The sequence below is a fragment of the Phalacrocorax carbo genome, chromosome 4, assembly GCF_963921805.1.
Source record: "Phalacrocorax carbo chromosome 4, bPhaCar2.1, whole genome shotgun sequence".
Classification (NCBI taxonomy): domain Eukaryota; kingdom Metazoa; phylum Chordata; class Aves; order Suliformes; family Phalacrocoracidae; genus Phalacrocorax; species Phalacrocorax carbo.
The window spans coordinates 36,815,820-36,839,170 of NC_087516.1; the positions used below are offsets into that span (position 1 = coordinate 36,815,820).

Below are 23,351 nucleotides of genomic sequence, written 5' to 3' on the forward strand. Positions count from 1 at the left end.
GCAGGTCCTCCTTTGGCTCATGAAGATGGAGAAGAGAGAAGAGGGACCTGACACCTGTTGCTCTTGGCACTGGGATGCCCTAAAGGACTTCTTATTTCCTGGAGCTCAGGTGCATCTCAGCTGGGCACTCACGCAGTCGGTGGGGGTCATGCTCCCTCTGCACCCATCGCCTCTACGTCCAATCCAAACCGGGATGTTTCAAAATCAGTGAACTTGCTCCTCTGCGCTCTCTTACTAGAATGGCTCACAGACCTTTTATGAAGCATACATGAGCTCAGCACGCTGTAACAACCCTTGGTTTTCTGAGACTTCTGGTTTGTTGTGCAAGGTTTCCTAAGTGAGGGAGGGAAAGAGCATGTTAAATGGAAATGCAAGTATGTTCTCTAAAAACCACTGATGGGTGCAAAGAATCCACTTAAAACATATAACCAAATGTTATTTAATATCTTAAAAAGTAACACAATCCAAAATGGATATTTCACACAACACTACATAAACAACATGAACACAATATTACCATATGGAGGGACTTTCAAATATAGACTTACAAAAATCCCTGTCCTTTTTTTTTTTCCTTTAAATTATTATACTAAGCATGACAAGTAATCATCATTTACAATATGGTACACTGACACAATAAAAACCATGTTACAAATGTGCTGTTATAAATCAGTAACGTTAGGGAAGACATTTCATGAACTGTAATTATTTCATATGAAATACTATACAATATAAACAGAACATCCATCTTGGATGACCTTTACAGCAACCAGAGACCAAGTAATTTTTAAATTTTTTTTTCAGTGCAAACACATTTATACAAGGCAGTCTTGGCTGCAAAACTCCCTTCTAACATACAGTAAGTCCCACTTGCATTTATTAACTCATTTAAACCTAATGCAACAGCCACATTCAGTCACTCACAGAAAATTACCTGCAGAATTATGATCCCTTTAAACTTAAAGTCTCCTCCACATATAAAAGTAACATCTGTGCCAATTACTCCAAGGGCCCTTTCATACTGCTGGGTGGGTGGGTATCCTTTGGGTGGCTCTAACACGTGCTATACTACACGAGGGCAGCGCACCGCACGGAAAATCACCCTTCCGAGGCGCGAAACGCGTGGCGGCTGTCACACGTCCCGGCTGGGCGGCTGTGCGTGTCACCGGGGATTCAACCCCGGCTGCCCTTCCAGAGCCAGGTGCGTGCGCGTGGCCTCCTGCTCCTTCTCTGCATTTAGTGTCTTGGGGGGTGGTGGGGGAAGGAACACGGAAACCCTCAGCTCAGAACTGAGCTTCAATGGAGTTAACGACCCATTCCCATCTCCGCCGGATCCGTGGGAGGTCAGGGGAGTTACGCCAGATTTACACCCGCGTAACTGAAACCAACGTTTAGAGCGCCGCTATGAAAGCAGCGCGGTAGTCCCGTTTTCTTCTAGCACCAGCTTGGCTTTCGGTGGGTCTGCCGCATGCTTCTCATGCAGCAACGATGCACTTTACTTATGCTGGGGGGAACATTTTAGATATATACCTTTTCTTTTTTAAAAGAATTTCGTAAAAAATAGAACATTTCTCTCTAATACTGTACAGTTTTCTTCAGAAGAGCAAAGAGAATTGTAAACTGTGGGTGTGACACCAGATTAAGAGTGCTATTTGCTTTCTCAGCCCAGCAATCTGAACAACAACTGTGCTGGAAAAAGCTCTGCGAAATGTATTTGAAAAACAAATTTTTAATTAAAATAACTGTTTCTAAAACCACCGCTGTCAGTACTCCTATGACTGAAAACTGATTGTTTTTGGCACTGCTAATCCAAGTCTCTGCAGGACTGCAAAGGAGTTTCTCTCTTGCTTAAACAAACTGAATGCATCAAAAGAATAATTTCAGAGTAGAAACATGAAACACTTTGGTTAACTATTAAACTTATTCCAATGACTTTAAGAAAGAAACTGGTTAATAAATTAGCCCGCAGACTCTTAGCCTTTGTTATTTTTTTTTCACTGTGCCTGGATGTAAAAGAGGGTCAGTGAACTCTGCCTACTTCACAGACTCGGAGGCTCAGTTAGTACCAGTGCTTCAAGGCCCTCAGGCAAAAACACGTGATTTAAGTGCAGTGTTTGTTATCTGTTTTTACGATGGCCTCTGAATGAATACTGGTTTGCTTGTTCTCCTTTCTAAAACCAACTACTGCTGGCAAGCAGTTAGGCCATGGTTTTCATTAAAATATTTGTTTTCCAACACATCTTACTTTTTAAAGTTGAGTGAATATTGTTTTGCGTATTACGGACATTTTACAGTGGTGCAGAGAGTCAAAGGGCAAACGATTTCTTATGATTTTTAACAGAAATACTTAAACTGGCAAAATTAGCTCAACTGATGATTGTATATTAATTTACATCAGGATAACGGTACTAGGTTTGCTGAAAGAGGTGTTCGTAAATCAGGACTCGTATATAAATGTGATCTGCTTAGGTTCAACTGCCACTTTCTTCCTTTGGTTTTTGGAAAAATCCTTCTTCCCTCTTGAAAGGTGGCTTGCTGCAGCTGGCTACTTTTCAAAAGCCAGCTTCGTTTTTCTTGGAAACTCGCCCACGTTCTTTGAACAATAGGCGCATACCTCGAGTAGGGACCCTAATACTGCTCCCAGCCAAGTCAATTAAAGGCTGTTGGTAATTTCTATAGGAGCAAGTGTTTCAGATGCACACAATCTAGAGAACAGAGTGCGTATTGTTAAAGGAAGAGCTGTTTTAACACCCTTGCCAGCTCAGAGAAACTATGACCTGATATGTTGACAAAGATGGAGGCAGAATAGGGCCCGAAGTATTTGAAGGCTGCCAAGAAAATACCCAGAGTGTCTTCTGTTAAACCCCAAACTGTCAATCATATTTCACAGACTGTAGATGTTCCTAATTTGCTAAATTGCAAATACATTTTCAAGTTCTACCAGGCAGAGATTTTAGCAGTAACTGGGGAGAGGATGGAAGGTTTCAGCCTCCCTTTCACTCTTATCCCAATTATGCAGCCTTGTCAAAGTCTTTAAGTGACTCATCTGAAAGCCAGATTTTTAATATTGTAGAAGGAAATTGTGGCAATGGAAACACGATGACTTCATATGCAAGCATTGACACAAGAGAACGCCATGACCTAATGCTTCAAAATTTTTAACCTTGCTTTGTACAATACACTTTTCATGTTGCTGCATTTCATCAAATTCATGGAGGTAGTTATATGTGTAAAAAAAATTACCATAAAATCAACATGTTGTATTATAATAATACATATTAAGTGTGCAAAATGCCGACAGATTTGTGTTGACCCTTTACAGTTGAACACAACACAGATTCAACCTAATCTAACTCTGTAAACCTTTAAATTGATACATTAGAAGAAGAATGATAGATAAGCAACCATGTAATACAAGGCTATGATTTCATCAAAGGATTAGGGTGACATAAAGCACTCAAGCTCCACTCTCGTGGTTTTGTTACCAGAACCTCAAGATGGAATTTCCTTATATTCCATTGTTGATTTTAAAAGGAGAGAGAGAGAAAAAAAAGAGAATTCAAGATTAGAACGTTTCTATTTGAAACTTCTGTTTACATTCCATATTCCAAGAGTCACATTAATATTCGTACAATGCCATGTCAACATTAATATGACATTTATGTTGTCTGCTGGTTTCTGGGAACTTTAGGAGATAACATACTATACAGTTTACAGGTATGTATTATCGTATTTCGTTGGAGTTATGTCTTCTGTACAACCAGCTGCCTGCATAAATTCTGATTAGTTTATGACAAACAAATATTTCCCCCAGAGGTGAAATCTGTTTTTGCTGTTCACATTTTAATACTGCCATTAGTACTTCAGATCATCACTGTATATTTTTCTATTGTTTCGACATATTTATTTACTGAACCAATACATACTACTGATGTCAGAGCTCGTCTCAGAAACAAAATCAGTCAGCCACTGCATAGTATATGACAATTCCCCACAAAAACTCTGACTCTACAGTTTGCATGGAATAAGTACGGCTGGAGTTACATATTGAATAATAAGATGCATCATGCAAAGCATTATATGGTAATTAGAGCACATCTTGGAAGGTATGATAAGGCAGAAGGCTAAAGGCCAAGTGACTCTGATAACCAACCAAAAGCACAATAATTTCCTTTATGTGCACTGAAAGGTCTTATTGCTCCTATGAAATGGAAATTACACACTGAAACCAAGGAAAACAGACCTGTGCATTGACCGGGTGTCCTTGACAGAACTGGAAACCGACTGCATCCAGAGTTAGAAAGCCGTTTTATAAGTAAATTAACTATATCCAACTGTGTAACATAAGGCTGAATCGTCAGTAAAGACTTCTGATGACAATATAGAACATGAGTGAAGCTCAAATGACTTTGCGTACAGAGTAATACATGTCGCCAGAACTTGATGAAGATACTGTTTTTTAATATGTACAGTTGGGTTTCATACCTGTGTACTACAAGAGCTAGACAATGTAAATGTCCCTTTTCTAGGCAACAATTTGGGCTGCTGAACATTTTAGCATCTTTGTTATTCTTCCACCAATTCCGTTCTGATAGAAAAAAAAAAAAAAAGAGGGTTAAATTTGAAGTCAATTTGTTGCGCTACCAGGTTGCATGAGTAACAGAGCAGAACGTGACCCTGCACCTAAAAATTACTCTTGGAGTTTAACTATCCTTAGAAGTTACTCTGCAGTAACTAGCACAGTACTAATTACTTTGGAGTAACAGTTTAGGGGAGAACAATTAGGATATACCATACCTACAGAATCCAGATTTCTACTGCCAACCATGTGGACATATTTAATTTCTAGAAACTAGACATGTCCATAAAATGCTAAATTGCAAATAACATCCACTGAATAAAAAGGCCAGAAGTTTATAATTCTCTAAATTTTGTTCTCTGATAATCACTAAAATGTATGCTATTTTTAATAGCCTAATTTAGGCACTCTATTTAATATGCTACATAAAATAGATTTATGTCCTTCCACTAGAAAGAAATCAATTCTTCAGGCCATACTTGTCATTTATATCATAAAGAATATTTTTGTTCCAAGAAATTAGTTATTCTGATTCCTATATTAATGGCAAGTTGCAATACCAGAAGTGACACAAGAATTAGATAATCTTTTTTAAATAACTTGATTTATACTGAAGACATTTGTTATATTTTGTGTCACTCCACACTGTGGCTCCATGACGTTTATAACTTTCCCTTCCTTTCCTTCCCCATTCCCTCCTCTATGCAAAGGCCCACCTCCTCATTTGTGACTATGGAAGGTCAAGTATCAAGTCTCAGTAAGTAAACATCTCTCATACTCTTGAAACACAAAAGGAGAAGCCATCTCCCTTCCCACCCTCCATATTTAAAAAAAAACCCAACCAAAACAAAACCCAAACCTCTTTTTACTCGCTTAAACGGGTAATTGCAAAATTGTGTCACAAAAACGCACAGTGAAAATGACTGATTAGTATCAATAATTCACAGATAGAGCTGAGGTCATCACTTGTCATGTTTGGCATTTTTTTTCCTCATGGTGATCCTGGCTGGTTACTTTCAGCAGTGGCTCAGTTTTTGAAGTAAAAAATGATCAACTCTGCAGCAGAGTTTAGCCTCTGACCCGGGGCATCACACATCTGTGGCATTTTTTTAAAATGAAGTTGGCAACTGCATGGACATTGAAAATGCAGATTACACTTACAGTGTCTAGACTTTCATATATGTGCTCAGTTACAATTAAGTGAAGCAAAAAGTGTACATATTATCCCTACTGCTATTCTGTTGCTACAGAGCCGCAAATGTGAAAAGCAATACCTTGAAATAAAGATTTCTTTGTTGCCCCTAGTCTATGTAGCAGCACAGTTTAAGTAAACACTAAAACTGTGGTTGAGATGCTTTTTTTATTTTTCCCCAAAGATGTAAACATCAGTCCCAGTGTCGTAAACTTTGCTGTACAGGATGAGACAGAAGATTTGAGGCAGGATGACTATCAGACACTAGTGACAGAAGCTTGCAAGCAGTTAGCAGGTTTCTGCAGTTTCTCAGCTTCACTTGGTGGCGGGTCTGCAGTGGCTCGGAAGTTGAACGTTGGGCCTGCGCCGCCATGTGCAGGGCTCAGAGCGGGGTTCTGACGTCTGTTGCTTTCAACAATACTTGAAGTGTTGGATGCCAGGCTCTCACGAGTACTAGAATGGAAAAGAAATATATATACACACTCATATATGACATGCCTATATATCTATCAACCAGACAGGAAAGGAGAATAGAGTGTTTTATAATAGGCATCCTGTGTTTGTATGTAATGTCACATCACTGAACCATCTCATTTTGACGGTACACATATGTTCCTCCAAAACGGGTTCCAGAGGTACTCAGCAGTCACCATTCTGTAACACCGGCAGAGCACTAAGCAGAGCTGAAGCTGTTGCATAAACTGTAAGTTGAACCAGTATCAAGCATCTGCATTTTTCACCCAAGGAAATAGCTTCCATCTTGCATGTGGAACATATTACTTTTCTTTCCTGACTGGTGCATTTTTGCACAAAGTAACTTCATCAAATCAGCTTTGTGACTAGGCAGAGCTAGGAGACTAATCATGTAACACAGCTTCCTCTGTTGTCTCCTTTTCTACCTATGTCTTTGTGCGCAAAATATTAACTAAAAAGGCTACTTTATATTAAACCAACAACGCTTCTAAACACAACGCTTCAATTTTGCTTTGCAGCTGAGACAACTGCAACTTACAAGACACTGCGAAATCTTAACTGCCTGGTCTGTGATCATGCCCTAAACAACTAGTGCTGCTATTTCATTCAGAAAATGGACAACACTCATTTAGTTCTCACATATTGCTTATCCATGGGAGTGATAGGACACTTAGCACTTCTAAAGGCTAAGCCTTTTAATGATACATCTAATTACGAATAAAGACGAGCCTGTATGTTAGTCTACAGCTTTGAAAAAACTCATCCAATATATGCTAAGGCTAGTTTTACCCCTACTAGTCTTTCTGTTCTCTTTCTGCTCTAAATAATTTCTGATCTCCAAACATTGTGTTTCTGTGAAGAGAAAGATTTGGTTTTCAAACAGCCGTGTCATCCCTGGTTATGTATCCTCCACCTACACCCCTACTTTTGCAAAATGACATCACCACTTGCTATGGAGATGTTTACAGAGTACATTTAGAAGACTGAATGGGTTTGTTAAATAAGCACCAGAAACAGAGATACTAACGACAGAGTAGTCAGTTTGAAGTCATCCTAAATTTACCTCCTACTGAAAGGGGCAGATCTTGCCTGCCTTGTGTAGACCTGACCCTGCCACATGTTCCTGCTGCTTCCCTGATGCTGAGCCTTACAGCCAGCCAGATCAGGGACCGCTCTCAGTTAAATACTAGCCCTAAGAAGAAGAAGAAAAAAAGATTAGTGTCAGCATCAGGGGAAGAGTAGGAATGTACAGCTTTGCATGTGGCAGGGGAGAAATGTGTCACTGCACAGCATAGGGGAATGAAGAAACACTTTGTTTAGTTGTAGGGCAGATTTAAATAACCTTAAACTGACTGAATCTGGAAAATCAAAGATGCTTTTACGAAAACTCCCGTAGATCTTTTAAATTGATCAAAATGGTACTAATCATCCTCTGCTCATTATCACCTTATTGTCAGTAGTTCCAAACAGCTATGATGGACGATGCATATAGTAAAAGATCTCTGTGAGCTGCAATAACATATAGTGCACTTCTGTTGCTCATGTTTTGATTTCTCTCCCTCTGGTTTTTAATGAAAACAGAAGCAACCTTTGTTTTTCAGAGGTCATTCAGCATTGTACCATTCTTTACGGGACCACCAATTCCAATCTTCAGACATCTTCAATTCTGATACTACAAACTGAGTGTTACAACATGAATACACAGAGACTGCAGTGAGAATTTTGCATGCAGAGTAATGCCAAAATTAGCTTTTTCTTTAGGTGACAAAGGAGCAGCAGTATTACATAAGCTCTAAAAACAAAGGAATAAAATTCATATCGACAGCTAACATATACTATATACAACTTGCATAAACGCAATGAACAAAATACTGTGAGGCTGTTTTCCCAATGGTTCATGAATTTTGCACACAAAATATTTTTGAAGCCAAATGACCATTGCAAACCTCTTTAACTACATCCTGGGTTTTTTTAAATGCCCCTTTTTTCAATTTGTCACGCTTTTTAAAAATATACTTGTTCTTTCACAGTGTAGAATTGGTAACTTTGATTCCCCAAGCAACACTGCACACTTCAGTTTAAAAAGAAAAGATACCATCCCACCTCAGGAAGTAGAGAATGATGACATAATCAGTGGACGTTAGAAGAGTATACCTGAGGAATATCAATACATGCATGTTCTGTTCTTATACTCATCCCTAGGCATCTGCTAATGGACACTGTCAGATCTAGGTGAATCTTACCAGATGGATGCTGGATAGCTTTTTTGTATTTCCTGGAAAAGGACTGCAGAGTACATTTTTTGTTATAAGGTAAGAAAGTAGTAACAGCATGGTAATTATAGCCGAAGGGCTGAAATCACCTCAGCTCAATTTGTTTTTATAGACCTATACTGATGAGTGACCAAAACTCAGCAAAATCATCCAATTTAATAATCTTGATGCAAAGCTCATAAAATGAAATAGCCAGACTATACACTGGTCTTATAAAACCCTAGGCAATGTTGCTTTTTTTGCTTTAAAAAGCTTACTTTATGTGGTCTTGCCAAAAAAAAAAGAAAACACATTTGTTAGTAAGTAAACAGTAAATTAAAAATAGGGATGTGTGGAACACAATCATTATTAAAAGCTGCTTATCTGTTTCCCTTTCGATCTAAACAAAGGGGTACAGCAGCACTAAATCCAGTACGCTTGCCATGTTCTGTTCTCTTCCTAGCTAACTTTAAGATTAACATCAACAGAAATTTTAGCTTTTGTGTAAATTAGGGAAGGAAATGTCTGCTTTTGCATTAACCAGAAATGCAACCTTGATATTCAGCTGGCATACAGCTAGCAAAATAGTGGTCTAAGAATTGTTCTTCATCCAGTCAACATCCTATCCTGGAGGTGAAATGCACGCTGCAAGACTGAAACAGGCTGGGCAAGAAACACCACCATATACTCCCCCACAAAAACTGACTGCGAGTATAGCACTTCACTAGAAGAAGAGATTACATTTTAAAAAGAACAGTGTAAATAGCCTCATACAACAGTTGTGTGTGAGAAGGATGCCAAGCACCTGCAGAACAATCAATAACAGGAACAAATTAAAAACCTTCTTAAGTTTCTTTTTTAAGGTGGACTCAGTGTAAGTGGTACCATTTACTCAAATTATTTTCAAATTTTTTACTCAGAAAAATTATACATATGTTAAAAGCCTGCTCTAGTTTGATGATCACTGCATGCTGCAGCTGGCCAAATAATTACTGCCTTGTCATTAACATCAAGTGGGAGTAGCCATCAAATCCAAAGGCATTTATTCCAGAATGACATGACTTTAACTGAAAACAAAATTTAGTCCTGTGTAGAAGCAGAAAATCCTTCACATGCCTTTCTGATAGCCTTTGCTATAGATTTAAAAAAATACATAATTCTGAGGAATAAGAACACCTTTTACAGGGGGGGTAAAAAAAGAACAAACAACAAAAGAAAAACCCCAAACCCCCATTTTCTTTCACCTAATACAAATCCAGTCTTTGAGATTTTATTTTTAAACACAGGCAATAAATAATTTACACTTAAGTAAGATGCTATAGGAGAACTACCATTGTAAATTATTTCTGTGTTCTTAGAGTCATTGTTCTGAACTCTGATGTGTTGCTATCCAGGGCAAACAAAACCAAGCAAGCTCCATTCCAGCAGGGACCTAGGACTCTCAAGAGGCCAGAGAGAGAAGGAAGAATGCTCGAATGAAGGATTCTTAACCTGGAAATGAGCTTGTAAAATCTTCAAGGCAGGGAACACACCAGCAACTCTCTCCTCCCTACACCTGTAAGATTCCTAGCACACTGAGATTTCTGTGGTATCTGAGATCCCTGGAATGCAAGTGACTAACCAGCACCACCACACGCAAACATGTGGACTCTTTTCCCAAGTATCTTAGGCAAGGCACCTCTCTCTGCTGATGCAGCGCTGGTCACCTCTGAAGATCAAATTGCCTGATCACTTTCAGCTGTGTGTGGGGAGCAGCTGTTCCAGTCTCACCAGTTTGGAATGGTGATAGATACACTTCCAAAATTTTTGAAGAAAACAAACAAAAAAAGCCCGAACCCAAAACAACCATCAAGTTTGGTTTTTTTTTTTTTTTTTGTCTGATTCAAAGATTATGCCACCTAGTCATGTCTAGTCTTCCAATTAGTCTTGTTGATGGTATCTTATAGGGAAAGGGAATGGGGGAAGTATACAGGAGCTCATCCCTTCTACTCTAAATACAAACACAAGCTTAATACAGGAAAAAAGAAGGACACAGGGAGGTTTTCAGCAAACAGAAAATGAACTAATACAGAGTCAATGCTGCAAATGGTCATTGTTGCTTATGATATGGTGGGAAACCCACACATATGAATAGCAGATTCCAGAGCAGTTGGAAACACTGGCTGAAAACGTGTGAAATTGTTTAATATGGCTCTATGGTCTGTCACCAATATCACACACACATATAACTAAAACCAGAACTTTCTAGTCTGTTAAGCTGCAACGAATGCAACAGTCCTACCGTGGAGAGTTGAACCCGCTGTCCACAGTAATGCTGCTGCTGTCCATGCTGTCCAGGCGGGCTGAGTGGGTGGCTCTCTGGTTGTTGCTATTTTCTGTTTCCTTCGGGGTGAGAAGAGTAAGGTTCTTCTCAAACTTTCGCTGCAGATCCCTCTCCTTTTCTCTCTCTAGGAGCCACTGCATCGTGCCGACATCATCCCTGTTCTTTTCTTCCTCAGCATTTTTGTTGGTTCCCTCCTCTGAGTCATCGTCATCAGATACGTTGTAGTAGTCAAAGGAGGCCTCCTGGTTCCCAGTTGTCTCTTGCTGTCTCTGTGAAACGGGCATGACTTGTGTGACTGAGGTTACTATCGCTTGTTCAAGTTTCTCACATCTGACTGGCAATGTGTCAGAGGGGGTCTTTTGATGGGGCTTTAGCAGGGGTGTGCTAGACTTATGATAACTATTCACAGAAAGAGTGTTGTGCAGAGGCTTAAAGAGTGTATCCTTGCTAAATATTTCTTTCCTTTTATCAAGGCTACTGGATTCAGCGCTATGGTGTTGAATCAGCCGCCCATTTGCGATCACCTCTGGAGTTTGGCCAGCAACTGCTGAACCACTGCTTGGGCCCTTTGGGGACTCTTCCTTGTGCACCCCAGGCTCCCTAGCAATATGCTGAGACTGTCTTTCTGCGGGAGTCATTTTTTTGAGCCCATCTGTCCCTGTCAGTGTGTCATGATCCTCTTTATTCTTTCCCAGTGGTGATGGAGCAGTAAGAACAGTCTCACTGGATGTGTTGCACTGAAAATAGTCATCAACTGCAGATTTTGTTGTGCAGGAGTTGAGCTCGCTATACGATGGCAAATTCTCTGTAGGTTTGCTTTGTTCCAATAGGCTACAAGAACTAGGGGTTTCTACACTGCCACTAGCTATTTCAGGGATGCAAGTCTCTTTGTAGCTTGCAGATGAAATCAGAGCCCTTTGATGACTGAGCGACTGAGATGGCCTTAGGGTACTATCATCAATGTAAGTTTGGCTGGTTGTTTGGTCATCTGGGCTACAGCCTTCACCTATATCTTCCGGTGTGCCTAAAGTAGCTGAGCCCAGAGGTCCCTTGGAGTTATCCATGGATCTAGACCTTTCTTTAGCCTTACTGGAACGCTCGTTCCTTGATCTTCTATCCTGTGTATGGCTGTGGCTCCGATGGACCTTGGAGTGGGAGCTTCCCCTGGAAGGTTCAGGGAAAGGCATTTCGGTTCTTCTTTTAGCCAGCTCACCAGACACATCCCACTCTGGTGTCATGGGAAAGTGAGATTCAATCATGTTAGGATTGCTGTGCATTATAAAATTATCTCCCTTGTGTTCTATTATAAAACAGCCTTCCCGTGGGGATCGAGTCAAGGGATCATAGAATTCATACTCCCTTTCAGCAGGTATATCCAAATGAGAGCCATCTGATGGGTCTCCTTTGGACACCCGAGTCTTGCTGTGTGACCTCGATTTCCCATGAGACTTTCTGTGATTCCTGCTCTTTTTACTTCGTCCACTGTGGTGAGCTGAAGATCCTGCTTTGCTTCGTTGAGCTTTTTCTTCTTCAAGTTTCTTCATTAGTGCAGTGTGCCTCATGACATTTTCCACAGTCAAGTCTGGGTTAATGCGCCTGATAATCTCCATTTCTACCTCTCTAGGTATAGTGGTAGGGGTGTCCTCATCCCTTAGCGGCCACTCCTCTGGAGGAAACTGGGCAGAGAAATTTGCCAACTGTTTTGTCTTGTCCTTCTTAAAACTTAATCGGAATAATTTGAGTCCAAATTTCTTAGACTGCTTTTCTACATCCTTAGGCTTTGTGAGTGTCTCTGCTTTATAAGAAAAATTGACAGTACTTTTACTTTTCTCAGTAGGTGGGACCTGACATAATGAAGGAGGACAGTATGACTCTTTACAGTCTTTTGCTGATTTCCTCTGTAGGGTAGATGCATGCATGCTGTGCATGTCTTCTCTGCAACAATGGCAGGAGTCGCAGTGGTTTTTGGGTAGTGTTCGGTCCCTGACGCATCCCGAGGTGGAGGGAGTTATAGTTCCTTGTTGCGGAGAGGTACATTGAGACCTGTCAGGTATCCTCTCATCCAAATGGTACCATTTACTGTTAGTTCTTATGAGAGATGGTGTTATAAAGTAAGTCTGTGGGGTTACAATGAAATAACCATCCGGAGTTGGGTATATTTTCCTCTCCCGCACAAGCATATTCAAGGTATGTCGAAGGATTTCTGGACTGGGTGTTGGAACTCCTAGAAATGACAGTAAACACATATCAGGCAGTGCATAAAACCGTGCAGGACTCTCTGGCTCCCCCCTCCCAACAAAAAGCTGTTTTTTTCCAATGTGCAAGCTCGAATATGCTGAACAAACAACTCCAGTAGAGCACTTTGTTAGGTATTCTCTTGTCTGTTTGTTTTTTCCACTTATCTCCTACACTTCAGACATATAAATTATTAATTAAATAGAAAGGAGGCCATTAATGGAGAGTTAAAAATAAAAGAAAAAGGAGAGAACTTTTAGTCACTTCCATTGCGCAGGTGGAAACATTTCACTTCCTCCAAATAAATATTTATATCCCAGTTCACCAGAACTATTTATTATAATGCCCACTCAACTATAAAACAGTGGTTGTTACTTTGGGTGCCTCGGTTGTTTTTTCCACAGAAGAATACCACACAGGAAAAAAGAAAAAAAAAAAAAAAAAAAAGAGAAAGAAAAAAACCCCACACCACCAAAAACCCCAAAGCATTCCCCCAAACTGCCCATTTATCACAAACTTGATTGAACTGACTTGCTCTCCCATTAAAACATGTTTCAACTACATCAGCTGCTCCAAAAGACATGCCTTGAATGATATTGTTCATCTTACCCAAACAGACTTTTCCACTATGCTAGAAGTTACAGATTTAGCTCCTAAAAATTTGCCCTGCCTTTCACAGATGTGAGGGATGCTAGTCAAGTGCATACATCACATACTGAGAGGGGGACAAGTATGACAACCCTGCATCAATGCCATGTTAGACACACGGTAGACTCTGCATTCTGAGCCTGGTCCTTCCCACTACCAGTACTCCTGCTGGGTTCAGTTGTGCTGGACCAAGACTACAATACTTTATTAGATAAAATACCAAGTTAGCATGCAGTGCATAGGAATAAATTCCATCTAAAGCTAAGGAAATGAGATTTAGTTCACAAGCTAGTTTAAAAAAATCTGTTTATGCTGAATAAGAAATAAAAATCCTTCAAAATTTTCAGTGGAAGAAGCTAACTTCAATCAATACATTTTGTTGAAATAAAGTGCATTTTAACTTAATGCTGGGAACTGACCTGGTTTATATTTTTAGAACGAGATAATTTTTTTTCCCCAAAAAGTTTGGATGGTCTATTATAAACTAACAATGTTAATATTATTTACTCTGGGTCTTATTTTTCTTTTCAGCAAAACTGATTTAGAAAAAAAAAACCAGAATCAGAGAGTAACTTAGGTTGGAAGGCACCTCATGAAGTCGTCTGGTCAACAACCCTACTCATAGCCAGCCCAACTTATATCAGGTTGGTCAGGTCCATGTCAAGTCAAACTCTGACTAAGTTTTCTTGAAGACAAGAACACAAATTCCATGGAATCACGCACGCAAAAACATTTCAACAAAGTATATGCTTTTTACAAAAATACTTCATGGAAAAATCTCAACCAAGTGTACCTGCCACAAACACAGTACCTTCAGTAGCACATAGTGTCTGGTCACCAACTCTCCTCTCACATGTCAAAGGCTGGAGCCTGTAAGCTCACTGATCTCCTTGTGCTAACAAACATGAGGATGACAACAAGGGCTCTGGCACTATGACCAACACCCCATCAAAAGATTAGTGATAAGAAATAGGTAAGTTGTACTAATTCCTTAACTCACCCTCTTCCTTGCTACTGGGTTGCAGACAACATAGTAAGTATTCTTATGTCTGGCTTTGAATGTTGTTTGAATTTAGAGACATGACCATACATCAAGTAATATCTGTAACTAAAAACCTTACAATGGAAGCAGCAAAGTGTTAGGAATAACATGAACACATGAGTGAAAGCAGCTATAACAGAGAAGGTGCCAGGGAGAAGGGAGCAGTAAATATATTTCATGCACCATCCACAGAGGTAAAAGATTGGGGCCAATCCAGACACAGGAAGTAAAAGAGGTAAAGAAAGGCTATAATTTGAGAGATTAAATGAGACTGAAAATTGAAAGAATATGCAAATGAAATGGAGAATCAGGAACATGCATTTTCTCCCCTTTTCACACAAGTGTCCACAATTTATGTGATAATCCTAAAGAGAGTAACAAAGACCCCAGAACTGCAGGATAAGAAAACATGCCAGAAATAGCAACAGATGGGAAAAGCTGAAATCCAGAGAGCCAGGGGGAAAAAGGGCTACCCCTCCCCACCTCAGAGTCCTGAATCTCTCTGGATTGAAGGAAACAGTATGCTGAGCTTCCTCTGGATTGTGAGGCACTGGCAACTGGAGAGCAGGCTGCCCCCCACATGAGCTTTCAGTAAAGCACAGGAACGGGAAGAGTGATTTCAATTCCCATAACAACCAGCAGTCATCATCTAACCTCTTATTTCCTGAGGTGGAGCTGCTGTGTCTGCTTGGGTAAAACCGACCCTTTCACATTATGCCTTGCATCATGCATCACCACAAGAAGTGGATGACCCCGAACCCAAGCTCGTGTGCTTCTCCATCCTGTGCTGAAAATGCACTGCAGGATCCAATCTCGGTCCAACTGAGATGCGCTTGCTGAGCAGCAGCCAATCTCTCTCCCTGCCTCTATTTAAACAATCTGACCAATCCATTGCATTTTCCAGGAGCTTACACATACCCACCTTTGTCTGCGAGAACTTGGTTCTTCATCCTTGTTTTACTTAAAGAGTTTTTTTAACATACTGTTTCAAAAACTTTGGAACAAAAATAAGGGAGAGGAAAACATTCTCCTGGGAGTTTACAGAGAAGTTAGGGAAAAAGATTGAAATGGATCTTCTGCTGTTTTACACTAACTTAGGCAAAAATGCACTGCAAATACATGGTGAAAAAAACACAATGTATTTTTCAACCAGTAAACCATAATGGCTACAATGTGTTGGGTAAATGAGTTTCCAAACACTGGATGCACAGTAGTTACATTAATTGACTAAGTTCTGTGAATAGAGAATGTGCAGATAGACAGCAAGAAATAAAAAAATTAGCATGCCTGGGCAGTAAATGATGCTGTAAAGTTAATCGCGTCAGTTGCCTTCTCTCTGGAGTTGGAGACTACCACTTTTATCACTCCCAGCATACAGTACATCCCTGTGGTTCACTAAGCCAGCAGAGACGATGGCAGACACAGATCTTTGGAGCTCAGCACTGCCAGCTAATGCTAGCTCTGCATTTTGTTCAGATCTCTTCCAGGTACTTACAAAAGGAGAAACAGACCCAAACTCCAGCTAGGCTTTCCTGCATGGTGGACAGGAGCAACCACACTACTCTGGCTCCTGTTGTTGCTATTTTAAATACAGATTTCCTGGCTTTCTCAAGACTTTTCTCTTTACAGCAGCCTGCCCATATCGTATCTATATGTAACCTACCCCACCACATTCAGAAGTGTCCTTATGGTCTCTCTTCCTCCATTAAATAGGAACAATAGGAAAAAACCCTCCTTTTTAGGTTAGTTTAAACACTCTAGCATATAAAATACTGCATGACAGCAGTGCTGTTATTTAAGATTATGTAGTGGTTTAATAATTCAAAAGCAGAAACTGTCTGGACACTGAATCATCAGACATGTACATTTTCTGCATCTCAAGAGAGTCTACTATGCCATCCACTGAGCTTCCAGACAGAAGATTATGTCTTGTTTGCTGCTCACAAAGAACGCTGACCTAGAGTGAACTCAGTTAATGTAAGACACTTATTTTAAGTGCTACACATACATTTCACATATTTAAAGAATGAACAGTTATGAAGGTGAACATCAGAGGAATTTGCCAGCTTTCAGAAAACTCTTCACTTCAAAAGCAACCTATTCCAATACACATGTATTTTTTACACTGAAATTTTGAACACCTTAAAATGAGTTTAATAAATACGTGGACAAAATTGGAGAGAAAAAAAAAGAGTCCTTACTAAACGCAGCATAGACTAAGGCTTGATATTTTCTTCAGCCAGGTTCATACAGACAAGAAGGTCTGGCTGCCAAACACAGGAACAGAGGTTACATTCTTAGCTCCTTATACTGGATTTCAAAGATTTACATTTAATGTACGGGATTTAAACCATGGTCAATAAATTATAAAGTAGGGCTCTACAAACATCTCGTTGTTTTAATTCTAAGTTAGAATAATGGGAGCATGTGCAGCAGGAGCCCTCTTGCTCTTTTAAAAACCTGACAAATAACAAAACCCACAAATAAGATGTGCATTATCATTACAAACTTTTTCAGTAAAATAAATTCATGAAAAATAAATCTGAAGTAGTATTTAAATGGTGTTAAATCTCCTAAAATGATTTTCTCCTGAGCTGATGCTAAGGCTTAACAAGGGATAAAAGAAATACTCTGATTGGCTCATGAAATACTAGTTAAGGATGTGGAGTGGTTGCTATGTGATGTTATAAATAATTAGCATACCTTATTTCAGCTAGAGCCATGGCCCAGATTTATGCCTACACAATGGCTCAGCAAACTAGAAGGCTAGACTGTAAGTCTAAGATCCTGCACCGAGGAAAGAGGTTTATTATTCTTAGGCAGTTTGAGAATAGCATCTGGGGTCTTAGGAAATTTATACATGCCATGAAACTCAGTGAAGCATCTGTTCATTAAAACACAAACGACATGGGCAGACAAGTGCTGCTACAGGGTGAGACACAGAGAGGCTATGTGACAATGGCAGATACATCTACACCGGTAATGCTCTCCACTCTTTCAGAGCATCAGCACCTGATTAGGAAAAATAAACTATCAGAATATAGGAGGACATCAGATATTTTAAAATAGCCACAGCGAATACAAGGGCTCACAAAGCCACAGCTGATTTATGAGAGAGTTTGGCCAGACAAGTGAAAAATATCACTCAGCACAAAAAGCGGTTCTGTTTATTGGAAAGGACAAAACTTTTGGATAATCCTCATACACTGAGAAAACATGTAAGTTTGCTATGTTAAACATGTCACGGCTGGGAGAGAAAGGCATTTCTCTAGAGAAGGGGAAAAATTGGACAAAGGGTGGATTCCCCCCACCCCCCCACCCCCACCCCCCACCCCCAAAATAATTTTCTTTATGTTTTGGGAAGTGAGGTAGGAAAAACAAGGCTCTCCTTTTTTTAATCTCAGACTTGAGAAATGCACATGTTCATGGCTAGTGGAAAAAAAAGAGGTAGCAAGAGACTGTGTGCTAACTTGCGTCAGGCTTCTTCTGAGCAGAATCTACAAAATAATCCAGCCTGTTGAACTATTTTTGATGTATGGTTCTGTCTAGCAAGAAAGGCACAACACACCAAGTCAACTGATAATCATGCTCCCAGGAAACCCAAGGGATGCCACCAATAAATTATAATTCCTACCACGTAATGATGTCTATAAGAAAAATATTGATAGAATCACTGGAAAATACTTGCAATCTATGGAACTCTTCCAGTACATAGCTATACAGAAAACATGACTTGGAATAAATAATCAAACTGGAATTATAATTGTGAACTTTTCCTTCTTTGCATTCTACCCCTTACAACTTTTACCACTAATTTCAAAATCAGCCAAGTATACTGAAAAAAAACCCTGGTAAACAAAACCACAAATTGGGACAGAGAGCCAGTATTTACAAAATACACTTGCAGAATTTTTTTTCCAAAGTACAATTATTAAATGTCAGACAATCGTTTATTCCTAATACAGCCCTCAATTCAGAATTATAGTTTAAAATCTCAGAACTTAGTACCTGTTACAGCAAAAGCCATGTAACCTTCAAAGCTTTAAGTAACTCTTTCTCTGAAATGTAAGCAAAACAAATTCAAGACATCAAAACATGGCTACGGTTAGGCTGCCTAGATGAGGCAGATGCATCAGAAGTTTTCCTACTGAAGTATTTTTAATTAGCTGCTTTTTATAGCTGTAAGAGAGGTACAATACAGAAGTTTCTCAACTAGTTTAGAGAACTGTAAACTCAGGCACATCATAATTCTCAGGATTATACAAAGCACAAGTGACAAAGTTGTGCTCTCTTGAGCAGTAAACTTCTTCCCAATGCTTTTACATCACACTTTTAGATGTCTCTACAAGATGCATTTTGCATGATTCACCAACTCCAGATACAGACTGCTGGTAGGGAAGCGACATTCAAGAGTACATTCTTAGTATAGGTTTCAGTTTTTTTGATGTTACAGTATCTTTAATCCAAGACATTTTCATTTTGTCATTTAATAAATATTATCAGATGCTGACAAGGATATCTTCTGAGCAGTATACCACCATTTATAAGCACAGCGAGTGTATCTATGGCTCTTCAAACCTTTTAGTCATGGAGAGAGTTAGTTTTAAATCTTTTCTTCTTGACCTTTCGAGCAAGGGCAGTACCGAAGCAAAATCCAGAACTGTGTCCAAAAGGGCCCTGAAAACCAGGCTGATAACCTCCTTTCAGTTTAAATATAACCTCTCTCTGAAGCTGGTACATCATTGTAATTGGACTCTATTACTTGCATCAGGCCACACCAGTTCCGAGAGCCTGTCCTAGGCGGAGGAAGACATGCAGTACGTGGGAAATCTGCTCTTCCAGACAGAATGCTCTACACAGAGACCTCCATGAGGTTATCTCTGTGGAGAATCGACAACGACGCTTGAACTGGTTGAATGATGTCAGAGCTCTCATAAATTAGCTGACAACTGGCTTGAAAGCCACAAGGCGGAATAAATCTGCTCTGATTATGACACATGCTTTGTTCTCCGTAACTACTAAAGAAGTCCTGAACTCTTTTGACTATGATGGTAAAGAAGGTTATTTGGTGAGAAAAATCACAAACAAGCTTATTCTGATACCAGTCTGAAAAAAAAGAAACAAGCCAATACAGTTTGTTGTTTAGTGCCTGAAGTAATTTTTATATTTATATAAAGTCAGGAATTAACCCTGCAAAATGCATCTCACATGAATGACCCTGTCAAAGAGAACTCAATTCTCTCTATGTTTAAGAATAAAGAAAAGGTGGTAAGATGGAAACCCTAAAGCCTCCTTTTACTTTTGGGTAGCATTTCAGGATTAATCAGTATTCCTATCCAGAAGAATAAAGAGAAACAGACTACCAAACACTGAAACTCCCTCTTTTAAGGAAGCAAAAAAGGTAAGCAACCTTTTGGGTAGCAGCTGGGGATTCTTTAACTGCCCTTTAACAGACATGCACCCATCTGACTGATGACTTATTAATGTCCAGTTACCTGGGAAGCAGGTTGTTAGGTGCTCCATTAGTGCTTCTTGTGTGACTTGTTTTCGGGCAGAGTTCATTGCTGAGATGGCCAGGCAAAGGATTTCCCCGAGTGGAATAAACTGTGACTGACTGATAGGAGACATGCTGATGGGTGATACATCACCTGTAAAAAGATGACAGATGTGCAATGAAGCATTTTGTTTAAAAATCTGCTCATAGAACAAGGATGTAGAGATGCAATCGGAGAAGATGCACGCAGCTCTCTATTCTTTGTACCGAGTTGGGGATAAAACACTTAGAATGGACAACCATCCAACAGTTATTTAAAAACTTACACACGGTGATCTTTGGAAAATGGGAGATATACACTATGCAGACATAGTTTCTCCAAGGGTGCAAAAGAATGGTTCAGAAAAAATGCCAACAGATTAGTACTTATGGTTACAAAACCTTGTGCTTGAATATCTTTCTAGGTAACTGCACAAACAAAATAGTTGCATGTACTTCTCTGGGCATAAAAGGGGAGATTTCACTCCCCTTTCAAAGGCTAGTGATATGGATCACCCACCATTTCCACTTGGTAGAATATCTTTTCTTTATAGCAACAAAGATCACAAAAAATGTTGCTAGCTTAATAACATTTTCACTCAGCTGATAAAATGCAGAACACTCTCTAGAGGCACAAAAGCATGAAACACCTTAAGATTGGTACCCCAAATAAATCTCTCCTGGATCTATATGTCAAATGTCTTTGTATGGACTACCTATTTTTGGGAGAGATGTTTTAATGGTTCCAGGATGGCCTGAAAATAACATTTGTCATCCTTTCTTTAAAAATAATTCATTAACCCATACTTTAAAAATCACTGAAAGATCTTCAAAATGAAATTTATAGGAGAAATTACAATTTGGTAATACTAGCGTGACTACACAAATACATATATACCTGTGCATTTTAACATATGTCATATAAATACAGAAATATTTTTAAGATTCTGCTCTTAACCTCCTCTTGAAGCAGTAACAGTTCCCCAATGATCTCAAGTAGAGAGAAGCAGCAGGCTAAAAGATTTCCTTCCCCAGTGGAAAACAAATAATAAAGAGGAACAAACAGAACAAGGGGTGCTTGGCTACAAATCCTTTTCTGGCCACAGTTCAGTCAATAGCCAGGGATTAAGTTTTACCTAAATGGCTTTGAAATCTCAGGAAAATCACCCTATTTCTGCTGTCATGGAGCAATACCTTGTGGAATCAGGAATCAAATTACTGGAAATTAATTCAAATACAAACTTTCCTCCACAATTCAGATGATCTAATATTCGCCCTATTAATCCTATATTCCTATTATGTCTACTAAACAGGAATAGCAGTTTCTAAAACTGATTATCAAAATGCATTTAATCTTGCATTATACTCAGCACTTAAAAAAAAAAAAACAAAAAAAAAAGAATTGTTGGGAGTAGCAAATTGCATAACCGCTTCAGTGAGACTTAAGAGCAATACTTTTCAATACACCAGCTGTACTATCTGTGGTACAACAGTGATACACATTACCCAAGACATAACAATGATTTAAAATACACATTTTTGCTATGCTGTCTCCTGATTGCTTCTGCTTAATCAGGCCTGACCGGATCAATGCTGCAATCCCAACACAGCAGAATCCTCTGACTTCAACACAGTACACCCCAAGATCTTCCTCATTCTTATCTGACCACAGAATTATGACCTTAAAATACAACCTTTTCTGGACATTTTTTGTTCATATACAAGTTCCTGCCACATGCTTTACAGACAATGACAGTCAAGAAGATCATCAGCAGCTTACAGTGAAACGTGAGAGATACACTTTCACGACTTGGGAGCAAACACCATTTGTCCCCTCATCATCTGAAAGTGGATAAAGAATATCACAGTTGTTCTATTACTATTTACTAATACTTATACCTGCTGTCAGTTTAAACTTGAATCTTTATAATCAGCTAGACACCTGAGTTTACCAACTTTGATCAACAGTCACCATGCACTTTGTGTAGGGGATGTTTCTTTAATGATTAGTTTCATGTCTAAAAAGCATCAGAATTATGGTAAGAATTATATGGATTTAGCTAAGCAATTTAAGAAATTGCTGTCTTTCACACAGAGATTGATAAGTCAGTATCAACATTATCTATGTCATGGGTATCCTTATGAGCACTGCTTTGTTCAATTCAGTGTGATATCAAACAGATTGGCATATATTGCCCTCAGCTGAGGTTTAACCGTATCAGGTTCACTGGGCATTGAAATGGGCTCCCTGCGTAGCTTTAAGGGCATCCAGGTAAAGGTCAGTAACTTCCTGAATTGTTTTTACCTGGATCATCAAAGACCTGGCAATTTCTAAAATGAAAGCACCGTGGCAAGAGTATCCCTGTGCCTGCTCCCAGCCACGCACTCACACTGCTGCCTACCTAGCTGCCAGGACAGGAGAGCAGGGGGAAGACCACCTTCTTTCCCTTGCACTCACAGCTAACTGGAATGATATTTAGGATGTAAGGAATGGGCCTCAATACCATAAGCAGCTTCCCTGAGGGAAGGGGACTCAAGGAGGGTTATACATGAAGCCTAGCAAGTGCTGCTAATTTTTGTAGGTTTGCTCTGCAGCCTCCCAGCTGCCCCCACGGGGATGCTTGGACAAGAACTCAAAACAGTTACTCTGCTCGCCCCCAGGAGCAGCCCATCCCTCTCCCCGGACTGCCAAGAGTCTGCAGAGATCCAATTCTGGGATCACTCCCAGTCAGGACGTGTTAACTTAAAACTGGCTAGGTACAAGTTAAGAAATTTTAATAAAGTTTATCTGGATTTTGATAACCATGCACTTTGCACAATCTTTCCTTTCAAAGCAGGCCTCCAGCATGGGACTGCTTTTCTAGGTTAGCATGCAGAAAACATTCAGTCTGCACATCTGACCCCTGCCAGATGGTCTCCTGTCAATAGGAACAAGCCAAGAGTTTCCACCAAAACACTAACTCTACTTCACATAACTCATCAATATAAAACATTCAGTATCAGTTCCTTAATGTTAACACAAACTCTAGCAAAGCATGCTACAGTTAGTATGCCAAGGTAACATACATCCTGC

The 23,351-nt window shown here is 39.6% G+C and overlaps 1 protein-coding gene across 5 annotated transcripts in view; it reads right to left on the reverse strand.

The window, feature by feature from the left end:
• Positions 1 to 410: 410 nt before the first annotated feature.
• The window catches only part of STOX2 (storkhead box 2), a 148,936-nt gene continuing 125,995 nt past the window's right edge, over positions 411 to 23,351 (reverse strand). For 4 of the 5 annotated variants that reach the window (XM_064449643.1, XM_064449644.1, XM_064449645.1 and 1 more), the window contains 4 exons: positions 20,241 to 20,393; positions 10,779 to 13,044; positions 4,754 to 6,224; positions 411 to 4,695 (listed from right to left, as the gene is read on the reverse strand). In XM_064449643.1, the coding sequence (XP_064305713.1) occupies positions 6,029 to 6,224; positions 10,779 to 13,044; positions 20,241 to 20,393 (2,615 nt within the window). In that variant the 3' untranslated portion in view covers positions 411 to 4,695; positions 4,754 to 6,028. Of the gene's footprint in view, positions 4,696 to 4,753; positions 6,225 to 10,778; positions 13,045 to 14,514; positions 17,995 to 20,240; positions 20,394 to 23,351 lie in introns of those variants that run through there. The other variant, XM_064449647.1, reaches the window with a different exon arrangement.